Genomic DNA, 18,708 nt, shown 5'->3' on the forward strand with positions numbered 1-18,708 from the left:
CCTGTCTCCCCTCTGTCAGTCGAGATGGCGTAGGAGGCCCCCAGTTGACTGCCCTGAACTGTTGTTTATAATTGGGAGAATGTTACCCTCGGTCCAAACAAACCTGCCAATCCATTAAGCAGAAGAAATGCCCTGACCCTTATTATGTAACATCTCGGGAAAAGTCACAGTTTGGTTTATTTTCTGGTCAATTATTGCTTGTTGAATTGTATCTCAAAACTGTTGCGCTTTGTGGCGCTGTGAAATATTTGACCTGAAGGCAGATTTGCATGTTTTTATTGCTCCATCATCAGCAAGATATGATGCCTGGCAACTAGAGTAACATCTGACCCTACTCTTTTAAGTAATTTACCATTAATAAATTCAATATACACACTCGCAGTGTCAGTCTGACTCTAATTATTATTCTTAGTTGTAGTTTTATTATTCTGCTTGCTGGTGCATGGTGTGCATCCTCAGGCCAGCTGCCACGCTCGTCTCCCAGGAGCCTGGATAGAAAGAATAAGATAAAAGGTCACCAGGAACCCACTGAGAGCCCTTCGAGGAAGTTGCTAAATGTGTGTATGTATGAGAATGAGTGGTGTGTGCATTACCATTTGCATGTACTGGGTTAAGTGTGCGTGCGTGCGTGTGTGTGTGTGCGCGCGCGTGTGTGTGTGTGTGTGTGTGTGCGTGCGTGTGTGCGTGCGTGCGTGCGTGCGTGCGTGCGTGTGTGTGTGTGTGTGTATTTGTGTGAGATATATTTAGAAACGCCTCCTCTGACTGGCAGGTGTTGAAACAACCTGCTGCGGCTCCTCAGTGGTTGAAGCTCAGTGCTTGCATCTCCCCAAGTCTCAGCCCTTGAAATTGGCAGGTGGATTTCTTTTTTCTTTTTTTTCTTCTTTTTTTTTTTTTTTTCGGAGGAGAGCAGAGAGGGTGGGCGGAGGGATAGACGGACACGAAGAGTAGAAACAGGAGGATAAAAAAAGAAAGTATGACCGTATTTCCTGTGCAGCCTTTCAGAACATTGCAAGTGTGTTTGACATTTCCACCAACTGAGTAATGTTCCCCATACCACTCGGGCTGCACAGGACTCACTCACTGGACAACGAGGTGGCAGAGATTTGTGTGTGCCCACAGACACTGAAGACACACAGTGAGTCATAACACGCCATAGGCAGGCATACATACGTACATACAGTATATACACACAGAAACTCACTCAGTCACACTAAAGGTCACCAGCTGCTAATCATAATGTACATTTCATTACTAAACTGATTTATATTAACACCCATCGCAGATAAAAGTCTATACATGCTGGTTTTCAGGTATCTATTTATGGTCCTTTAAACTGTGACTCAACCTGCGGGTCGAGAACTCGCTGTGATGGGGGCATTGCCTGACACAAGACAGTTGGTAAAAAAACAAAAAACATCTGACACTGTGTATCGTGATCAACAGGTCTTTGTCAAGATATATCTCTGCCGATCTGAAACCCGCAACAGAAATCAAAATTATTATAAAGTGTTCCTGCCATAAGAATAAAGTGACCCTACAGTAAGCTATATGTAAACAAACAATGAAAATTCGGTCACCTCTTTCTTTTTTTTACTAAATCGTATTATTGCTGTCATGTGAATTCAATGAAAGGTGGACACTTTGTTATAGAGGCTAAACAAATATATTTCGTTTATGTGGGCTTTACCGAAGTCCCACTCTATATTCCTTTCACTTTAAATAACTTATAATAGATTCTTTACAGATGCTTTATATATATATAAAGAAAAATGACAACGATAAACAGTGTGCACTCTTACTGTATGTAAAGGGCTTCCCAACAGGTCCCATGAGCGTTAGTTTCATGTGGGAAACATCAGTTCATGATATGAAGAGTAGCTGGGGCTTTCAAATTCTGCACTGACTAGAAATTTGTTCTCATCATTATCCAGTCTGTGCTGATAAGCAGCTGCTATGCTTGCCTAAAGAAATCCTTCATTCTGCAAAAACATGTCTTGGACCAAGAGGTTTGTGGCAAAGTGCTCAAATAGATAATTAGTTCATTGCTTATTTGCTGCTGACTCTAGAACAATCTTAGTTGTCTTTCCAAGCCTAACTGTAAAAATAATGATGTTGTCTTAGTTTTTCTACATTTAATGAGCAGAAAGCAAATCTCCGACCCAAACAAAAGATCTTTGATACACAAGCAGAAAATGTGAAGAGACGTGTGTACACGTGTACAAATGCCATTGTCTATTTAAAGTATTTACTGGCAAATCCTCCAACTGCGCTGTTGCTCCGGATTAAGCATCCCAGGTTGCACAAGGTGGTCCCAGTGGGAAAACAAGGAAGTGCACCTGCTATGCGAGATCCTCTCTCCTCCATCCGTTCATGTCTCTGTATCGGCACAGCTTCCTCCCCTCCGGTAAACCTCGGCGATCATTCTCTTTAGGCTACTGTGTCTATACTGAGCATTTTCTTCCACCCACCCCCCACCACCTATTCTTCCACCCCCCACCACCACCACCTATTCTCCCCCTCCTACACCCCCTCCTCTCCCGTCCTCCCGTTCACTCTGTGTGCAGAATTGGAGAAGCTTATCGCCTAGCAACTACAATTAAAGTACAACAAGTCAGTGGCGGTCGCAGGCACCACTGGAGCAAGCTTCGCAAACCCTTCGTGTGACCAACAGCTTTAGGTGGAAAGAGAGGAAAATAGAGAGAGTTACATCGGGAGGAAGGCAAACGGAGACAAACAGTGGAAGTTAGACAGGTGAACGGCAATTAGAGTTACCACCGAAACACCACAGTGAGCACTTTGGTTTTTGGAAACAAGAGAGAAAAGCAAGACAGGGAAAGTGGAGTAACGTCCTCCGACCGGGTTTACTGGGTTGGACTCAACAGGTATGTGTGTGTGTGTGTGTGTGTGTGCTGAAATTAATGAATGCAAAGTGAAGGTATTCTGCCAATATAATGACGTGTTTGTGCGTGTTCACGTGTTTGAATCCATGTGCATTTTTACTCCCATGTGTATTTTACATTTAACTACTTGTGTATTTTTTTTTTCTTTGCTCATGAGCTAGTATTTGAAGAAACACTTACTAAGGGGATTATGCTTTTGAGGCATTTGGCAAGAAAACAGCATATACTGTTCACTGTGATTTCACAGCTGTGAGGGAATGTTTTTTTTGGTACCTGCTGTAAAGGTACTTGCTCACACACCTGCTTCGATTCGCACACAGTCAGAAAAATGCGAACTTAAGGCTGTGGGTAAAACTGGTGAATGTTGTTTTATGTATTTATCACTATCAGACAGTTATAATCCTTTTTAATATGCTCCCTTAGTAATTAATGACACCACATTTGAAGCAGTTGTCTTAATGGTCTCATCTACTACTATACAGTTGACAGAAATATGTCCCACAAAAAAAGACAGCTAATTATCTCCCATATACTCCCAACCATCATTAAGATAATTGACTAAGATGTTAAGCTCTACTAGTTGTCAGGTGTGATGCGTCCTGCTGTCTTTGCTTGTGGAAATGTTTCCTTTTTCTTTTTGTCAGGGACAAGGTTGGTGAAGAGCTAAAGGTTTCGTACGAGTAATGGAGATTATACATGATCAGTCTGACTTGAACGTTCCTCCTGTTGTAGTGCGATTGTTAGTGATGCTCTACGTGGGTAGAGGTGGAAAGAGGTGAGAGAGTGCAGTTGAAGTTGGATTCATGTGGTAAAGCAAGTTTGTTAGAGGCTGGCATAGATATGGGCAAACAAATTGATCGTTCAGGTACATTGAATAGGTGAAGTACCTTCACATATCTCTGTCGAAATGAAATTATTGGACAGGACGTACTATGTTTGTATTACAACGTGTGTTTTGCTCATATAAGCGTGAGCATGAATATGAAGGAGAAAGTCAGACATGCCGACATGAGTTTCTGCCACTCTGTGAGCGTGTGTGAGATACATTTCAGATTTCAGTAATGAATTTCAGACTCTTCAAAATATGAGACAATCAAAAAGTTCCAACGCAGAAGGAACTTTTGTGTTTAAGCATTCCGAGTTTAAACTGCGTAAACTGAGTTACACATGTTTTTGTGATTAGTGGTGTGTGTGCGTTTCCAATTTCACGGTGGACATGAGCAGAGGGAGCACATCAAATTTTGTGTCAAACGGAAACCTTTAAAAGGCTTTAGAGAATCTACAGAAATGAAGCAATGAGCCGGGCGAGGTGTTGTGAGTGACATTTATGTTTTAAGAGGAGCAAATGTCACTGTTCAAGTTCAAAGAAGGCGCGTCAGGTGAGGAGCAACCAGGTGGGTTTTCTTTGATCGGCGCACCGTGAATTCTTTCGGTGTCATGAATTCGGTGTCGGACTGTCAACGCAGAGTTCTACTGTGACGTTCAGAGGCAAATCATTTCCTGCAACAAACGTTGCAAACAATTGGAATTTGACACAAAATTCATTGTGTGCTTTTGGCTCAAGTTTCAAGTCAATGGTGGAATAACAAATGCACACACGCCAGTGGTCACAAAAATGTTCGTAACTCAGGTGCTGATTTAGATTAATCGATGTAACTTGGATTACTCACTGACGAGGGTTATATCTTCCTCCTGCTCCGTGCGCATCACGGCACTGCACTCAGTTTGCGCGCAAAAAAAATTAGTATTGGAACCTTTTAATTGCCTCTCGTATCCCTGTACTCAGTGAACTAGAAATGTACCTTTTCTTGAAGAGGGGAAAAAGTCACGAAAATATATGCTTTGACACTTGCGTCATCTGTAAATATTGTTATCGTCATCAAGCACGACTTGAACAGGGTAAAAATGTTGAAATTGTCAGTGGGAATTGCCATGTATCTGTAATGGAGCAATTGCTTGTAATCCTGTAGTAATGGTATTACTACAGTTTTGTCATTCTTGCTCTGATGGTTAATCATCAGTTCAGCCTGAAAGACTGTTCAAAAATAGCCCTGCTTCACCTCCTACAGACTTATCCTTCAAATGAAGGACACCCACGCTGCTCTCGTCCCTCTTGGGAGAGTGGGGCTACCTGAGGGCACTGTGGGGGAGCTGGGAGGTGAAAGGTTAGTCTCTCTGTATGCCGTATCCTGTCCTTGCAAAGAGGGTGAAACTTGTACGCAAACGTATATGCACAGAGAAGTCCGACGCTGGTCAAAGTGTCACTGCGCTGCACATACTGTATAAACGCACACACTCGAAACATCAGAGTCACTCGCTGGTCAAAATGTCATCGCACCACTCACATGAAAGCATGCGCATGCACGTTCACAACCTCACACTCAAAACAGCAGTTCTCTCTAATATTCAGTTTGAAATTCAAAGGAAAGGAAAGCCTTTTTCTTACTCCTTTTTCAAACACCTGCATTTTCATGAGCTTCACAAAGCACTCTGACTATTTGTATTGTTAAAATTTCAGACAATACTTCAAATAAAATGCAAAGTGTCCCAAAGAGCCATATCACTGATTTGTTTTCATGCCATTTATGTGAAGAAAGCAGACATGAATTCAGCCAGTTCGGCCAATACTCTAATGCACATGTTTTATAGGCCCAAAAACGCAGAAGGAAGAGAAAGCCTTTAAAATATTTTTGGTGTACACGACTGATATGCCACTTTCCTTGGAATGAATGTGGTTCCGACTTGAAATATTGTATCCCGTTCTTCCTTTAATAGACTCCCATTTAAAAATAAAATAAGAGTCAATAAATGCTTTCCACAATTGACTCTCTATATTCACTCTCTTTGATCAGTTTTCTGGTGTTCCTTCTGAAAATGATTCCATAATTAATGAGATATTAGGCCTAAAAGAGAGTTATTTTGGGGGTTAGATTGACATGCTTGGGTTGCAGGTATAGGTGTGTGTGTGTGGGGGGGGGGGGGGTATAGTGTCCTCTGGTTCTCAGTCAGATCCACCTCTTGGTTCTTCCCAACTTGCCCAATTATGCCAGACTCAAGGCCTCAGAATGGCTGTTCACAAACCAACAGGTGACGTCAAGTTGCCACTTGACTTTAAAACACTGAGCAGTAATGACGATAGCCTTCTGTCATGAGCAGCCACCATCTGACGTCATGAGCTTTTTCCCCCCACATATATTGCAGCAGTCCTGTTTCCTCGACATGTTATTGTCCAATATATCCAGTATATACGGCTTCGACAGTACCAAAACAACTGTTGTTTTCAGAGTTATGGCATCAATTTATTACTAATGATATCGGTTCAGTGCACTCTACTACTGGCCCAAATGCTGTATTTGTATTAGATAAATAGTAGAAAGTGGCTCAGTGAGTATGTTCTTGAAAAGGTCAGCGAGAGCCTTTCACCACGGTTATAATTCATAATACAGCGTATTAACTTATATTTGGCATTAGGTTAACATGGATTTAATTTCGCAGATCACACACTGTTCACCAGCTCTGAAGCATCTCCACACGAGCGCTCTTTCTTCTCTTGATTATATTACAGGGAATAGCTCGGATTTTCATCAGATTTATCGGTACAATGGATTACACTGGGCGACAAGAAAATGTTGTCAAATGATTGACAGCGTCGGCTTGGCCCACTCACCAAAGGGGTCTCCATCGAGTCCCACAGTGCTTGTTGTGATGGAGCGTCCACAGAGCCTGTATTTTTGTTATTCCCAAAGCTGAAAATGCGAAACGGCAACAAGTTTTCATTTCAAAAATGTCTCCAGCCTAAGGCCAGTTATGTGTGTGTGTGTGTGTGTGTGTGTGTGTGTGTGTGTGTGTGTGTGTGTGTGTGTGTGTGTGTGTGTGTGTGTGTGTGTGTTGAGTATCTTGTGCGTGCGCTTCGCTTTGTCTTAGCGTGTGTCACCTCTGCGTGCTATACACCTCGGGAAGATGGGGACGACAGGGGGGATATTATTTGTGTGTCTGCAACTTTGGGTACAGATGTGTTTCTATATCACGTGCCGAAGACGTTGTCTCTGCCGGAGGGAGTCATTCAAATGTCCCCTGTTGAGAAGAGCTAGCAGGAAGTTTCAGTTCTGCACTTGATGTTTCTGAACTCGTTTACTTCATCATCAGGGAAACTAATTTAAAACTTGACTCTCGCTCTCTTCGTCTCCTCTTTCTCAGTCTCTCTTTTCCTTTCAAACACACATGCATTCAACCTCACGCACAGACACTACAGTTTCATAAATGCATGTGAATAAAGTAAATCCACTGGATAAGTGTTTGTGATTGTGCCGAGACAGCGCATTATTTCTCACCGGAGACAAGGTTATTATCCATGTAATTGGCTCTTACAGTGGCACTGATCATTTGATTGGTGCTGCCTAGAAGGTTAATCTTCAGATTAGCAAAAGGATTTAGACAAACATTAACTGTCGATCACCTCAACTGTAATAATCCAAACCCAATTAAGGGAAAAAGCTGCATATCTGTCTTTGTGTTTGTGTAGCTGGGTTGTTCTTCAGGGTAATTACCCTGTTGATGCTTTGATTGAGGACTGTATATTCTGTACAGACCTTTAAACTAAATACCTTCATCCCATGGTTACACATCATTTTCTGGCTGCAATATAGTTACTTCCTACTACACTATTACTAGTATTATCTGTACTATCATTTTAAAGTCTCAACTTTGAATATTGAGCTGGTTCATGGCGGTTATGCTGGTTATCATCTGAGCCTGCAAGACAGCCAATCCTACAATAATGTAACCACATTCAAGGGGAGTCTACATATTTATTTAAAGTGTGCATGCCCTCTGAACTATTTGATGGTTGTACAGCTTGTAGAGGAATGTTCTCGGTGAGTACTGAAGGACGGAAGATCTTGAACTCTTTAATAACAATTCTGAATGTGTTTTTCTTTGCTTATTTTCAGAGTCTGGGCTCTGCTGACCGAAAGGAGAATCAGCATAAGAAGTGAGTCCCATCCATTCGCCTAGCTCTACATTATTCCATCTGCCCGTGTGTTACTCCTTTTTAGATATATTTTGGTCCCCGAAAACAGCAAAAGAGACCAAAGAAGTAGCCATTATTGAAAATCCCACCACTGGTTTTGGCAGCAACTAATACATAAAGTATGTTGTCATAAAAAAAACAAATCTGATCGTGTCAAATTTTCCAGTGTGGTTAAACAACATTAGGCAGCTCAATTTTTGCTAGTTTTCTAATGTAACCCATGTCACTAAAGAATTGGACCTGATTCGTGTGCGTTTGGTCGTCTGTATCTGTCAGTATTTTAAAAGTAGGCCGAAGTACCGAACTTCCAGTTCCACTTTTATGGCACTGATCACATGACCTCAATGCTGTCTTGTACTGACAAATGTCATTTGGTACTAAATTTTGATGTTTAGGCTGCATCAACAATAACACTTTCCTTATCCATTATCCATCCCATAACAGTCATACTTCTCTGTCATTCCAGTTTTTCAGCATGATTACTCTGTGAAATGATCAGTGGGAGATAGGAACAAAAAAAATGACGAATATAGATCCTCTGTGAAATAGAAATGAGAGGAGTTTGTGTTTTCTGTGTTACTGAGTGTTTTGCCATGTTTGTGATTCACACCTTGGATCTTCTAACTGTAAATTGGCAACATTAATCCTGAAGCCTGTATCCTAACCAAATGCACTGCCAGACGAAGATTCCTGAGTCAACATAACAGCAAAAGAGGATCAAGTCTTTATCCGAGATAAACCTTTATTTCTACTGTTTTATATTGTGTCATAAAAATAGCGCGGAGCATTGCTGTTTTCTGATCTTATACCATTAGATTTGCTCATTAGTCCTATTTGCTGTTGATATAAACTCAACACTGACTCTGTATGAACAGACAAACCATGATTCCCAGTAACTATTGGCTTTAGTAATTACGCTGTATCTATTTGTCAGTAACATTTCCGACTGTACTGTGTAGGGGCCAATAGTAGGACATAAAAAAAACTCTCTTCTTCATGTCTGAGATCATTGCTAGAAAAACATAGAAATTAACCCAACATTTACAGCATAACACTGTGATGTCACACCTACTAAAAGACAAGTGGGATGAGAATTTATACTAAATAAGCTATATGTTTTAGTTTCCTAGCAACCAAAGCCTTGGTCACCAATACTCATCTTCACAACATATCTATCTCCTGTCTGATTCTCTGAGTGGTTATTTGTAAGACAGTTTTTCTCTCTTTATCTCAGTTTAGGACATTTCCTCACTTTGGACCAATTAGCCAATTAATCTATTGGAAGATTTTTACCTTCTGGCTTCCTCTGAAAACTACACAATTACTTTGAATTTACGCTTCACTGAGTGTAACTTTTTTGTTTCTTGAGTGCATTCAAGCTGTCTCAGGCACTCGTGAAACCAGATTGTTTTTCTTCGTACAAGCAGTCTCACTTGTCATTATGTGTGTTTTTGTGTAAATAGAGTCTTCGGCTGTACATTTGAAATTTCTGTACTAACATGGTTTCATAGTAACAGGCCTTTCCTAATGAAAGCTGGAGGCACATACGGTATGAGTGTAGTTTGTGATGTTTGCGTGTGTGCCATCCTAAAGAACTACAACAAGTACAAAGGGCAGAGCTGTAATCAGGCTGAATTCAAAGAAGTTTCTCTGTCTGAAGAGTTCACGTGTTGACTGAAAAGTTTCCCACGTGTGTAAGTCACAATGATTGGCCGTTGTCAGACTCTGTGGAAGTGTGTGCTGCTGGGTGTTTGAGGCTTCTGGTCCAAATTCACTAGATGATTAGATTAGATTTGCTGTATAGTTTATTGTCGTGTCGGATGCAAATGATGTGCCGGGTGTGCATCGGCACAGTGTGCCAGAGTTGGAGACACGTGTTGCCAGGAGACAGCAGCTGTATTCAAAAGAGCCATTGTGGGATGTCAGGAGGGCTAGAATGATAGATATTCTCTACCACATATTAATTTATGGCAGGACAAAAATGTGTATGAGCATAAGTAAACGTACAGCTGGTTGAATCGCAAACATTATGTGCACACTACTGTTAATGTCTATTAACCCGAGGTTAATAGACATTAACATGTGTTAACATCACATCCTCACTGTTCTACCTTCTGTTCTGCTTCCAGTTGGGAATATAATGAGTAGTTTCGAAGGTATATTCAATCACCACAACATCGATACGGTTTAGTTCCACGTAACCTCGAAATATCAACAAAAATATATTATATAGTTACTTAAATTCCACAAAGGATTGTATGGTCAGTCATTTCCTGCCTCTCTATGCAGATCCAATGCAAACAGTGCTGTCAGGCTGTCTCCCTAACTGCTGTCTAGGGTTTGATTTCCTCTGCTACTTATCAATGGGGACTTATTGCTGGAGAAGGTCATTCAATGCTTATTACATTCCACTCGGACCACTGCAACTTTCTTTTTACAGGCTCTAGCGGGTAATCGCTGGATCTTTTACAAGTGGTCCCGAGTGCTTCTGCGAAGCTGATTACCAGATGCACTAAAAGGTCTCACATTACATCTATTTTGATATCTTCTTCCCACTAACTCAGAAACAGAGGATTTCTGGGCAAAGCAGCAAAAAAAAAAAAAAAAAAAAAAAGTGTTTCCAACAAGGATGCATGAAAGTAACTGTTACTTACTGGTTGATCAGTGTTTGCTTCCGCTCACCTTTTACTGACAATTTCTGATCAAGGCGTTGGACCTTTACTTTCAAATATTCACCTTTACACCTAAATTAGCCTCAGTTCTTCACCGTCATCTTCCGTCTAGTACTTCTTACTGTTGCTCCAGCTATAAAACCAAAATACTTCTGGTTGTACTTTTGAAGTCGTGTGACCTACATTTTATACACTCTATGTTTTATAATTGTGACGCACTTTGTGCTCATGAAAGCTTGTACTCTGTGTAAGAAAACTTTACTGTCTTTTCTGCTGGATGCAGACCGTGGAGGAAGGAAGGAGTAACGGAGGGATGGGGCACTGGGGGTGTCACGGGGGCAGGGGATGCTTTGCTTCTTTGGTGGAGGAAGGGATTTAGGTGCAGATGTCACAGAAGAGAGAATTTGATTAGACAAATTTATTCACAGGAGCAGGCCATGTAATTGTTCTCATATGGGGGTGACGTAGGTGTGTGTGTGTGTGTGTGTGTGTGTGTGTGTGTGTGTGTGTGTGTGAGAGATATGGAATAACTTAAGGTAAGTTAGAGGAGATATTGGTTCAGCAACTTTGTGTCTGACATACTCCTGTCCTTCACCTCTTCCTATTGCTACTCCAGCGGTATAGACTGTATTTTTCTCAGGTAAGGACACCTAATGTTTAAGAGGAAGATGCAGCGAGTCAAGCGTTCAAGGTTCAGCCGCTTAGCGTAACGTCTGCTGAACCCTCGTGTTGTCCTCGGGTCAAAATGACCCGCAGCTGTGTTCAACCAAGTTCTATTTTATTTTCATATTTTTTGGGGGATCATTGGTGACAAGGAGGCTGTGAGGGTTTCTTTAAAGAATGATGACCAATGATCCCAAAAAATATAAAAATATAGAAATAAAAATAGAACTTGGTTGAACACAGCTGCGGGTCATTTTGACCCGAGGACAACAGGAGGGTTAAGTTCCCCTGTGGAAAGTTTCTAATAGATTTTCTTACTTTTTCAGCACTTACAGGAAAACGTTCAACATTTTAAATTTAAACTTGAAAACAAATAGACAATATTTCAAATTATTAATCTTAACTAACCTGAATAATAGACTATGAATTAGTCATGGTTGCTTTTCTTCTACAAATCTGATATTTATACACAAAAAAAGTTTTATCACAAAGACTTGTTGTTTTATATGTAATTGTTTTGTGTATGTTCTAACAGCTGTCATGGAAATTACTGAGATCCTTATTGGAGGATATTTTTTCTTCGCAGTGAGACAGTTCTGTCTCTTGAAAGTTTAGGTAAACACGCTGATCTTTGCTATGTCCTCCCACTTTTTTCACTGTAAAGACTTCTGAAGACTTCGCTGTTGTTTTTCTGCCACGCTCCTCACAGTTAAATTAATTTCCTCCCGGCAGTTGCTGGTTGTTGCCGTGGTTACAGGTGACACAGAAGCCAAAGCCTTACAGCAATTAATTCATGGCCTCATGTTGATGACATCACAGATTTTATGAATTCTATCGAGTGCACAATAGACACAGTCCTGGGGCTGATAAACCACAGTGTCCCAGTGTTACTGTATATAAGTCTGAATCATGTTTGGTGAATTTGGTAAGCCGCCGTGCCCTCGTGTCTCTCTGACCTTGCTTTTTGCATCAGTCGGAAATTACCAGAGCAAAAATGAAAGTGGCAAAAGAGAGGGCACAAATACAGAGCGAAGACCTACTGCATCATTCTATCTCATCCCCATGAAGGCACAATCCAAGGCAAACTGTAGCAGAAACATAATAAGGACTGAGGGTTCCTACTGTCTGACCGACATGAAACACATTCCTTCATTTTTCCAGCCTATTTTTTCTTCACCTCGTTTTTTTTTTTTTTTTTTCCAGGGTTGTGAGATCCCAGTGTAAATACATACTGAGAAGTATTTACAATAGTGGTAATGGTGGTAGGAGAGGGAGCGAACTCAGCGGGCCGGAGGAGACTGACGCTGGCTAACTATCTGAGCGTGCTTGTGTTCACACGTCCTCAACAGCAAACTGTGTGTTTGTAGCTATGTACACTATTTGTACAGTGTCGTTTCATAATATAAAGAGGGTCTTACTCATGTTAGCAGAACTCATCCAACTATCAATGTGTGTGTGTGTGTGTGTGTGTGTGTGTGTGTGTGTGTGTGTGTGTGTGTGTGTGTGTGTGTGTGTGTGTAATACTGAGACAATGAGTACTTGAACGTTGCTGCTATAGCCTTTTCCATCCTGACTTTTAATACAAAAGCATGCACCCGCACTCACACAGTGACACACACACACACACACACACACACACACACACACACACACACACACACACACACACACACACACACACACACACACACACACACACACACACATATAACCACACTGCATACAAACACTCCATCCATACAACCACATTAGCTTAGGGAGTTCTCAGGGAAAATGTCTTTCTATCATGTTGCACAACAAGTCCTTTAACATCTCCCTCCAGTTTGAAACCACACATCAAAATTTGATCAGCTTTCCCAAAAACATCTCAACACTTTGGATCATAGTTCACTGGCTTACAATGACAAACATTTCAGGGATAAACTGCTTTTGGTACAAATAAGCCAACTCAGGATTTCAACCACGATCACCATTTTAAGGTCACTCATATCCTTTTTGAATTCAAGTATTATTATTTTTTTTTCCCTCACCAGGCGACTCCACCTTCACTTTAAGAAATGTTATTGGCACTGCTCAATAGGATCCATAATGATGGCCAACAGAAGATACTGCATTCTTTGCAGATCCAATTTCGTATCGTGGGAGAACTGCCCACTTGGCTTATGAAGTTGCAAGACTTCAGCAAAGTAGGATGAACCTCCACCTCTCCTCCAAATGAGGTTCAAAAAGACTGTGACGAATACATGTTCAGGAATTCCTCGTTGCCAACAAGAAGATAATGTACTCTCCATCGACTCCACATAAAAGTGGACGAAGCTTCCAGGTCTGAACAGTAAGGCCAATGCAGAAGTGCCTTAAGCTGTAATACCACCGAATGCCAGAGGTTGACTCCGAAAAGGCCCTGGCTCCATAGACTCCCATTCAACTTATCACATGGAATATGAAGTCAACAATTTTTTTCCAAGAGTTATTGCAGTTTTTCTAGCTAAAGTCACTCCTTATTAGTTTTCTGGCGGTCCGACTTATTCAGATGATCAACACGGGTTTAACTCGTCACTTTAGCTGTCTGTAATGTGTGTTTGTGTTTTTATATGTGAATGTGTATGTTCCCAGCCTCAACGTCCAACACTCACTAAATCTTAAGTATTTGCCAAACCTAAACTTAACCCTCCCGCTGTCCTCGGGTCAAATTGACCCGCTGCAAATTGACGGTTTCAGAAACCGTCATGGCCTACTTGTCACCAATGATCCCCAAAAAATATAAAAATAAAATAGAACTTGGTTGAACACAGCAGCGGGTCAATTTGACCCAAGGACAGCGGGAGGGTTAAGGACATTAGCTTTTTAATTGGTGACTGAAAAATGCTCACTTTGAAGGAGTTTTATGAATTTTTGTATCCTTAAAAATAGACTTGCGGTTCTCACAAGTATAGACATTCTACAAGCACACACACATCTCTCTCCCTCCTCGAGGTTTCCTTATTCCTTCCAGCATAAATAATCCCCTCAGTCTGCTGGCTCAACCCTGATTGGAATCTTGACGCCATGCTCAATTGTGGCTGGATGGGGAAAAGTGGGGTGCCCTGAGAGTGTGTGTGTGTGTGTGTGTGTGTGTGTGTGTGTGTGTGTGTGTGTGTGTGTGTGTGTGTGTGTGTGTGTGTGCTGTTTCAAGGCCATAAACATAATACCACAGGGGTGTCCATCTCCTTCAGACCAGGCCTCTAAAATCCTCACTTTACAATGCAGACTGGCACACAGATCCTCACAGAAGTTAAATTAGAGCATACTTACTGCAAAGAGATGGAATACATGCACACACTCATATTCACACTTGGCCTTTTATTCTCCACTTGACTAGTCAACTAGTGAGGCATGAACATTTGCAGGCCAGCAGCAGTGAGAGTACTAATACATGGGGGCTAAGATCCAGGCTCCACAACATTTTGTCAGCTTTTCTCTGTCCCAGAGGAGGCCAGCTGGAGACTTATGTCAACTTTTATGAGGATAATTTTGAGATTCTGTGCTGAGTTATTACGATGTCATGTGAAGTGGCGCGGTGATTGGTTACTGTTGTCAACTTAGCAGCGATAAACCTTACAGGTTTGATCAGATAAATCCAGCTCCCCTTACTTTTAAACATTATTATGATACTGTATTTCCTGGATTATGGCCCACTAATAAATCAATGCTTTCTGCTCATCTTGGAGTCGAAACATAACTGCAGTAGAGTTTGTGTGACTTCATACTGTGGTCGTGTGCTCATGCACGTCTGCAGGTCCTATACAAACAGCTGTATGTCCAGATGTCGTCTCCCCCCCCCAAAATGTGATAGCTACTCACCCCAGGTCACTTTCTACCAAATTACATTCACTATTATCTCATTCCACCAAACCGAAAGCGAGTGGAAAGAGGAGACTGTCTGCGTTACTGTTTGCTTTGCCCCTCCTCTCACAGTGGCGCAGTACTCCAAGCTACAGACTTAAATAATTTGCTGGCGTCCATGTGCTTGTCAGCTCAGTTCAAGATGAATTTGACTGCAAATCCATCATCGGTATATCTCAGTGTCGAGTCAGCCTTATGCCACACATCAAACACAGAGGGGGGACACAGAGGGAACGGTATCAAACCCAAACCCAACACCACAGGGAGCCGAGCAAAGTGAAAAACAGCATTGAATTCCTCCCTCATTTTTGTCCCCCTGACAAAGTCTGTGTGTGCCGACTCGGTGGAAAACAGGAGTGAGAGAGAAATGTAATAAAGGGGAGTCGTTTAAAAAAAAAAAAGAAGAAGATGAAACGATGAGTGTGACTCAGAGACGTGCAAATGAAGGGATGGATGGAAAGAAGCCGAGATGGAAATATCTCTGTTTACCATAGTGGGTGGATGGCCAGCATATGAGAAGACGTGTAGGACGATAACAGAGTCCCCTTCCTTCTGGCACGTAGCTTCATGATTAGATCACTCGCACTTGGAAATGAGACAGTCATTGTTATGATTTATTTGTCAATGCAGTGAACTGGCTGTTAAATGCCTCCCCTCTCCTCAGGACCCATGTGGGTGCTCAACAAATTATCCTACCCATCAACATATTTGGGACTGGTTTTTAGTCACGCTTTGTATAATTTTGATGTATTATTTCAGACAGTTTTATAATAAAAAGCTCGCCAAATGCATCAGGGTCCAGAGTGCATCAGGTATTATGCAACAGACTGCTGCGTTATTGCTTCTCATTCACTGGGCCTCAAAGCCACCAACGATTAAACATTACACTGAGAGCAGTTCAGATAATGTAACTGTATCACAACTAAAGGAAAAGCTTGTTAGCTTGAAGAAATATCAGTATGTTTTATTGGTGAGACCTCAGTCCAAGTGAAATAAAAGCGGCCTCTACCATGTCGAGAGACGCACACACAGACATGGGTTTGGATGGAGATGGTGAGTGGAAAACAAGGCTTTCTTTGAGCGAATTTTAATTAGCAATGTTCATAGCTTGGCTGCGTTCTTTTATGATTGGACCACTGAAAGCCTTTTTGTTTGCCTAATGAAACACATCGAGGGGTACGTTCATGAATTAAACCGTGCCTGTGTGTATGCGTGCACGCGCAAGCATTCGCGCTCGCATCCACTTCGTTTGCATGTATCTGTTATATTGGCGGGTGCCTGCATTCTTTTTGGCGTATTAGTGTTCCATTGGCAGGGACGAGAAGTCATAGCAGGAGACAGAGATGAAAGAAATCCCAGCGCTTTGTTTTCCCTCCGTTCCAAAATAGTTGTTTTAGGTAGACAGCCACCGGCCATAATTGCTGAAACAGGGTCAGGTATTTGCCTGTGCTGCTTATGATTTACTGTAGTGTCTGTGTCTCAGCGATCTGAAATAAGATCTGTGGTTAAGGGCAGCCTAACCTCAGACAGACCACATAGATTGTGTAATGCATAGCGTTCTGCTGGTTTTAATGGGATCCCTCTATAAACATATCTCACACAAAACCCTCTCCTGATCCCAGAAGCTATGCAGAGCACGCTCGTCAAGTTATTCCCCAAATCATATCAATCAAATATGTAAATATAAAATCATTCAGGAATCGAGGGGCGCAAAACACAGTATCAAACAATAGTTTTACATTCGTTCGATTTTTTTTTTTTAGTAACTCAGGATTCAAATCGCGGTAATGTCCCTCATTTTATGACTATGTCACTTTATTGACCTTGGTCAGTACTTTACCTTAACGGTAACTCATATATCAAATAATTAATTAACACTGTGGGAGATAGGATTTTTTAATTTGTAATCCTAATTTAGGAATGCTTGTGATTTAGTGGTAAAAGTGATAAAACTGAAAAAATTGTGTTTTTCACTGGAAATGTGGAAATGTGCTTCTCTCTGGAGCTCACTGTTAAATATCTTTAAGCTGCAGTGGTTTTGCCAGAATTCCACGCAGCCTTAACTCTGCCCTCAAACACTGAGTTAGTGAGGCTGTGAGCGGGGGTCAAAGTGCACCGTCAATAGCTTTGTGTACTCGGAGTGAGAACAATCGGTTCTTTAGCAGTGCTCCTGCTCATGAATACCTCCGAACAGTTAATTGCTGCCATGGTAACGGAACAGAGCGAGTGGAAAGTGACATTAGGTGAGTTGTTTGGAAGAAAGCAATCTGTCCCAGTGACACTGGGAACGTGTGTGTGTAAGGGCTGGAGGTGTGTGTGTGTGTGTGTGTGTGTGTGTGTGTGTGTGTGTGTGTGTGTTGGAGCGTCGGTCAACATTCTCTCCGTATCATCACACAAGCCGTTCAGCGCTGACAAAAGCACTCTTGTGCTACAGGATTGGGGAAAGTTACTAATGCTGGCAGGATCATAATCTAAGTCACACTGCAGTGAGGCAGTGGTGGACTTTCAAATAAGAGGGATACATTAGGAATGGTTATCATATCTTATAGTCACTGGGACTGTAAAAGGTGGGACTAAGAATTTGAAGCTAAATAAAACAGTATGAACTAATTAACTGATGTAGAAATATATCTCATTGTTTCTCTCCAGGTGGTCTTTAAGCATTATCTCTACAGACACGCTCCTTTGGATGTAATTTGGCAGTATACAGCGGTGCTAAATATTAATGTCAGCATGCTCACATACTCATGCAATGTTTACGATGTATACCCCATAGTTTGTATGTTGGTGTGTTAACATGCTAATATTTGTTATTTACCGCTACATTTCAAGAACGGCGAGATTGTCTTTTATTTTGCAAGCAATCGGGCCTGAACAAAATATATAACTTGTGTTCTGAGCTGACACTATGGCACTATGGAAAGTCATTGCAGTTCATTCTGGCAAGAGTGTCTGCGTTCGATTTAACAGTAATCCATCAAATACTTGTTGAAACATTTCAATCAAAACCACAAATGTGGGGAAAAGCGAGGGGATCACCAAAAGTCATGAGAACACAATGTCTCGGAACCAGGAATCCCTGTACAAACATTAATGCCAATCCATCAGATGTTCAGATGTTTTCCTGGACAACTGGGGACCACAAGTCATTAGGATTCATCCCCTGGGTACCGTCGATATCTGCACTGAATTTCATGCCAATCGATCTAATAGTTGGCGACTCATTTCACCGAAGATAGAAAACAAAAATATCATCCTAACTGTGGCGCTGGAGAAAAACTCAGGGATCACAAAAGTCAGTCGAATTTATCGTCACAGGACTACAAATAATAATTGGCAATCTATTTCTGTAGCTGCCAGAGATGAAAGAAATGGAGGTTTTCTGTCATTTCATTCTGAAATGACTTAATAGTCATTGACTGTGTTGATTGTGGGGAAAGGGAAAGCGGCAGAGGTGGGAAATGACAAGGAACTTACAGGTATGCCAACACTGGCTTTTTCTCAAGGAGGACAGGGCAGGTGTCTTTGCACCAGCTTGCTCCTTTGTGTGCACTTGCCTGGT

The 18,708-nt window shown here is 41.6% G+C and overlaps 1 protein-coding gene across 3 annotated transcripts in view; it reads left to right on the forward strand.

Annotated features, from left to right (window-relative positions):
• ankfn1b (ankyrin repeat and fibronectin type III domain containing 1b) overlaps positions 1–18,708 on the forward strand; it is a 115,700-nt gene that overhangs the window by 57,060 nt on the left and 39,932 nt on the right. For 2 of the 3 annotated variants that reach the window (XM_069155750.1, XM_069155748.1), the window contains exon 4: positions 7,850–7,890. In XM_069155750.1, the coding sequence (XP_069011851.1) occupies positions 7,850–7,890 (41 nt within the window). Of the gene's footprint in view, positions 1–2,759; positions 2,883–7,849; positions 7,891–18,708 lie in introns of those variants that run through there. The other variant, XM_069155749.1, reaches the window with a different exon arrangement.

The sequence above is a fragment of the Embiotoca jacksoni genome, unplaced genomic scaffold (assembly GCF_022577435.1).
Source record: "Embiotoca jacksoni isolate LCO1_2020_lvr unplaced genomic scaffold, fEmbJac1.0.p SCAF_20, whole genome shotgun sequence".
NCBI classification, from domain to species: domain Eukaryota; kingdom Metazoa; phylum Chordata; class Actinopteri; family Embiotocidae; genus Embiotoca; species Embiotoca jacksoni.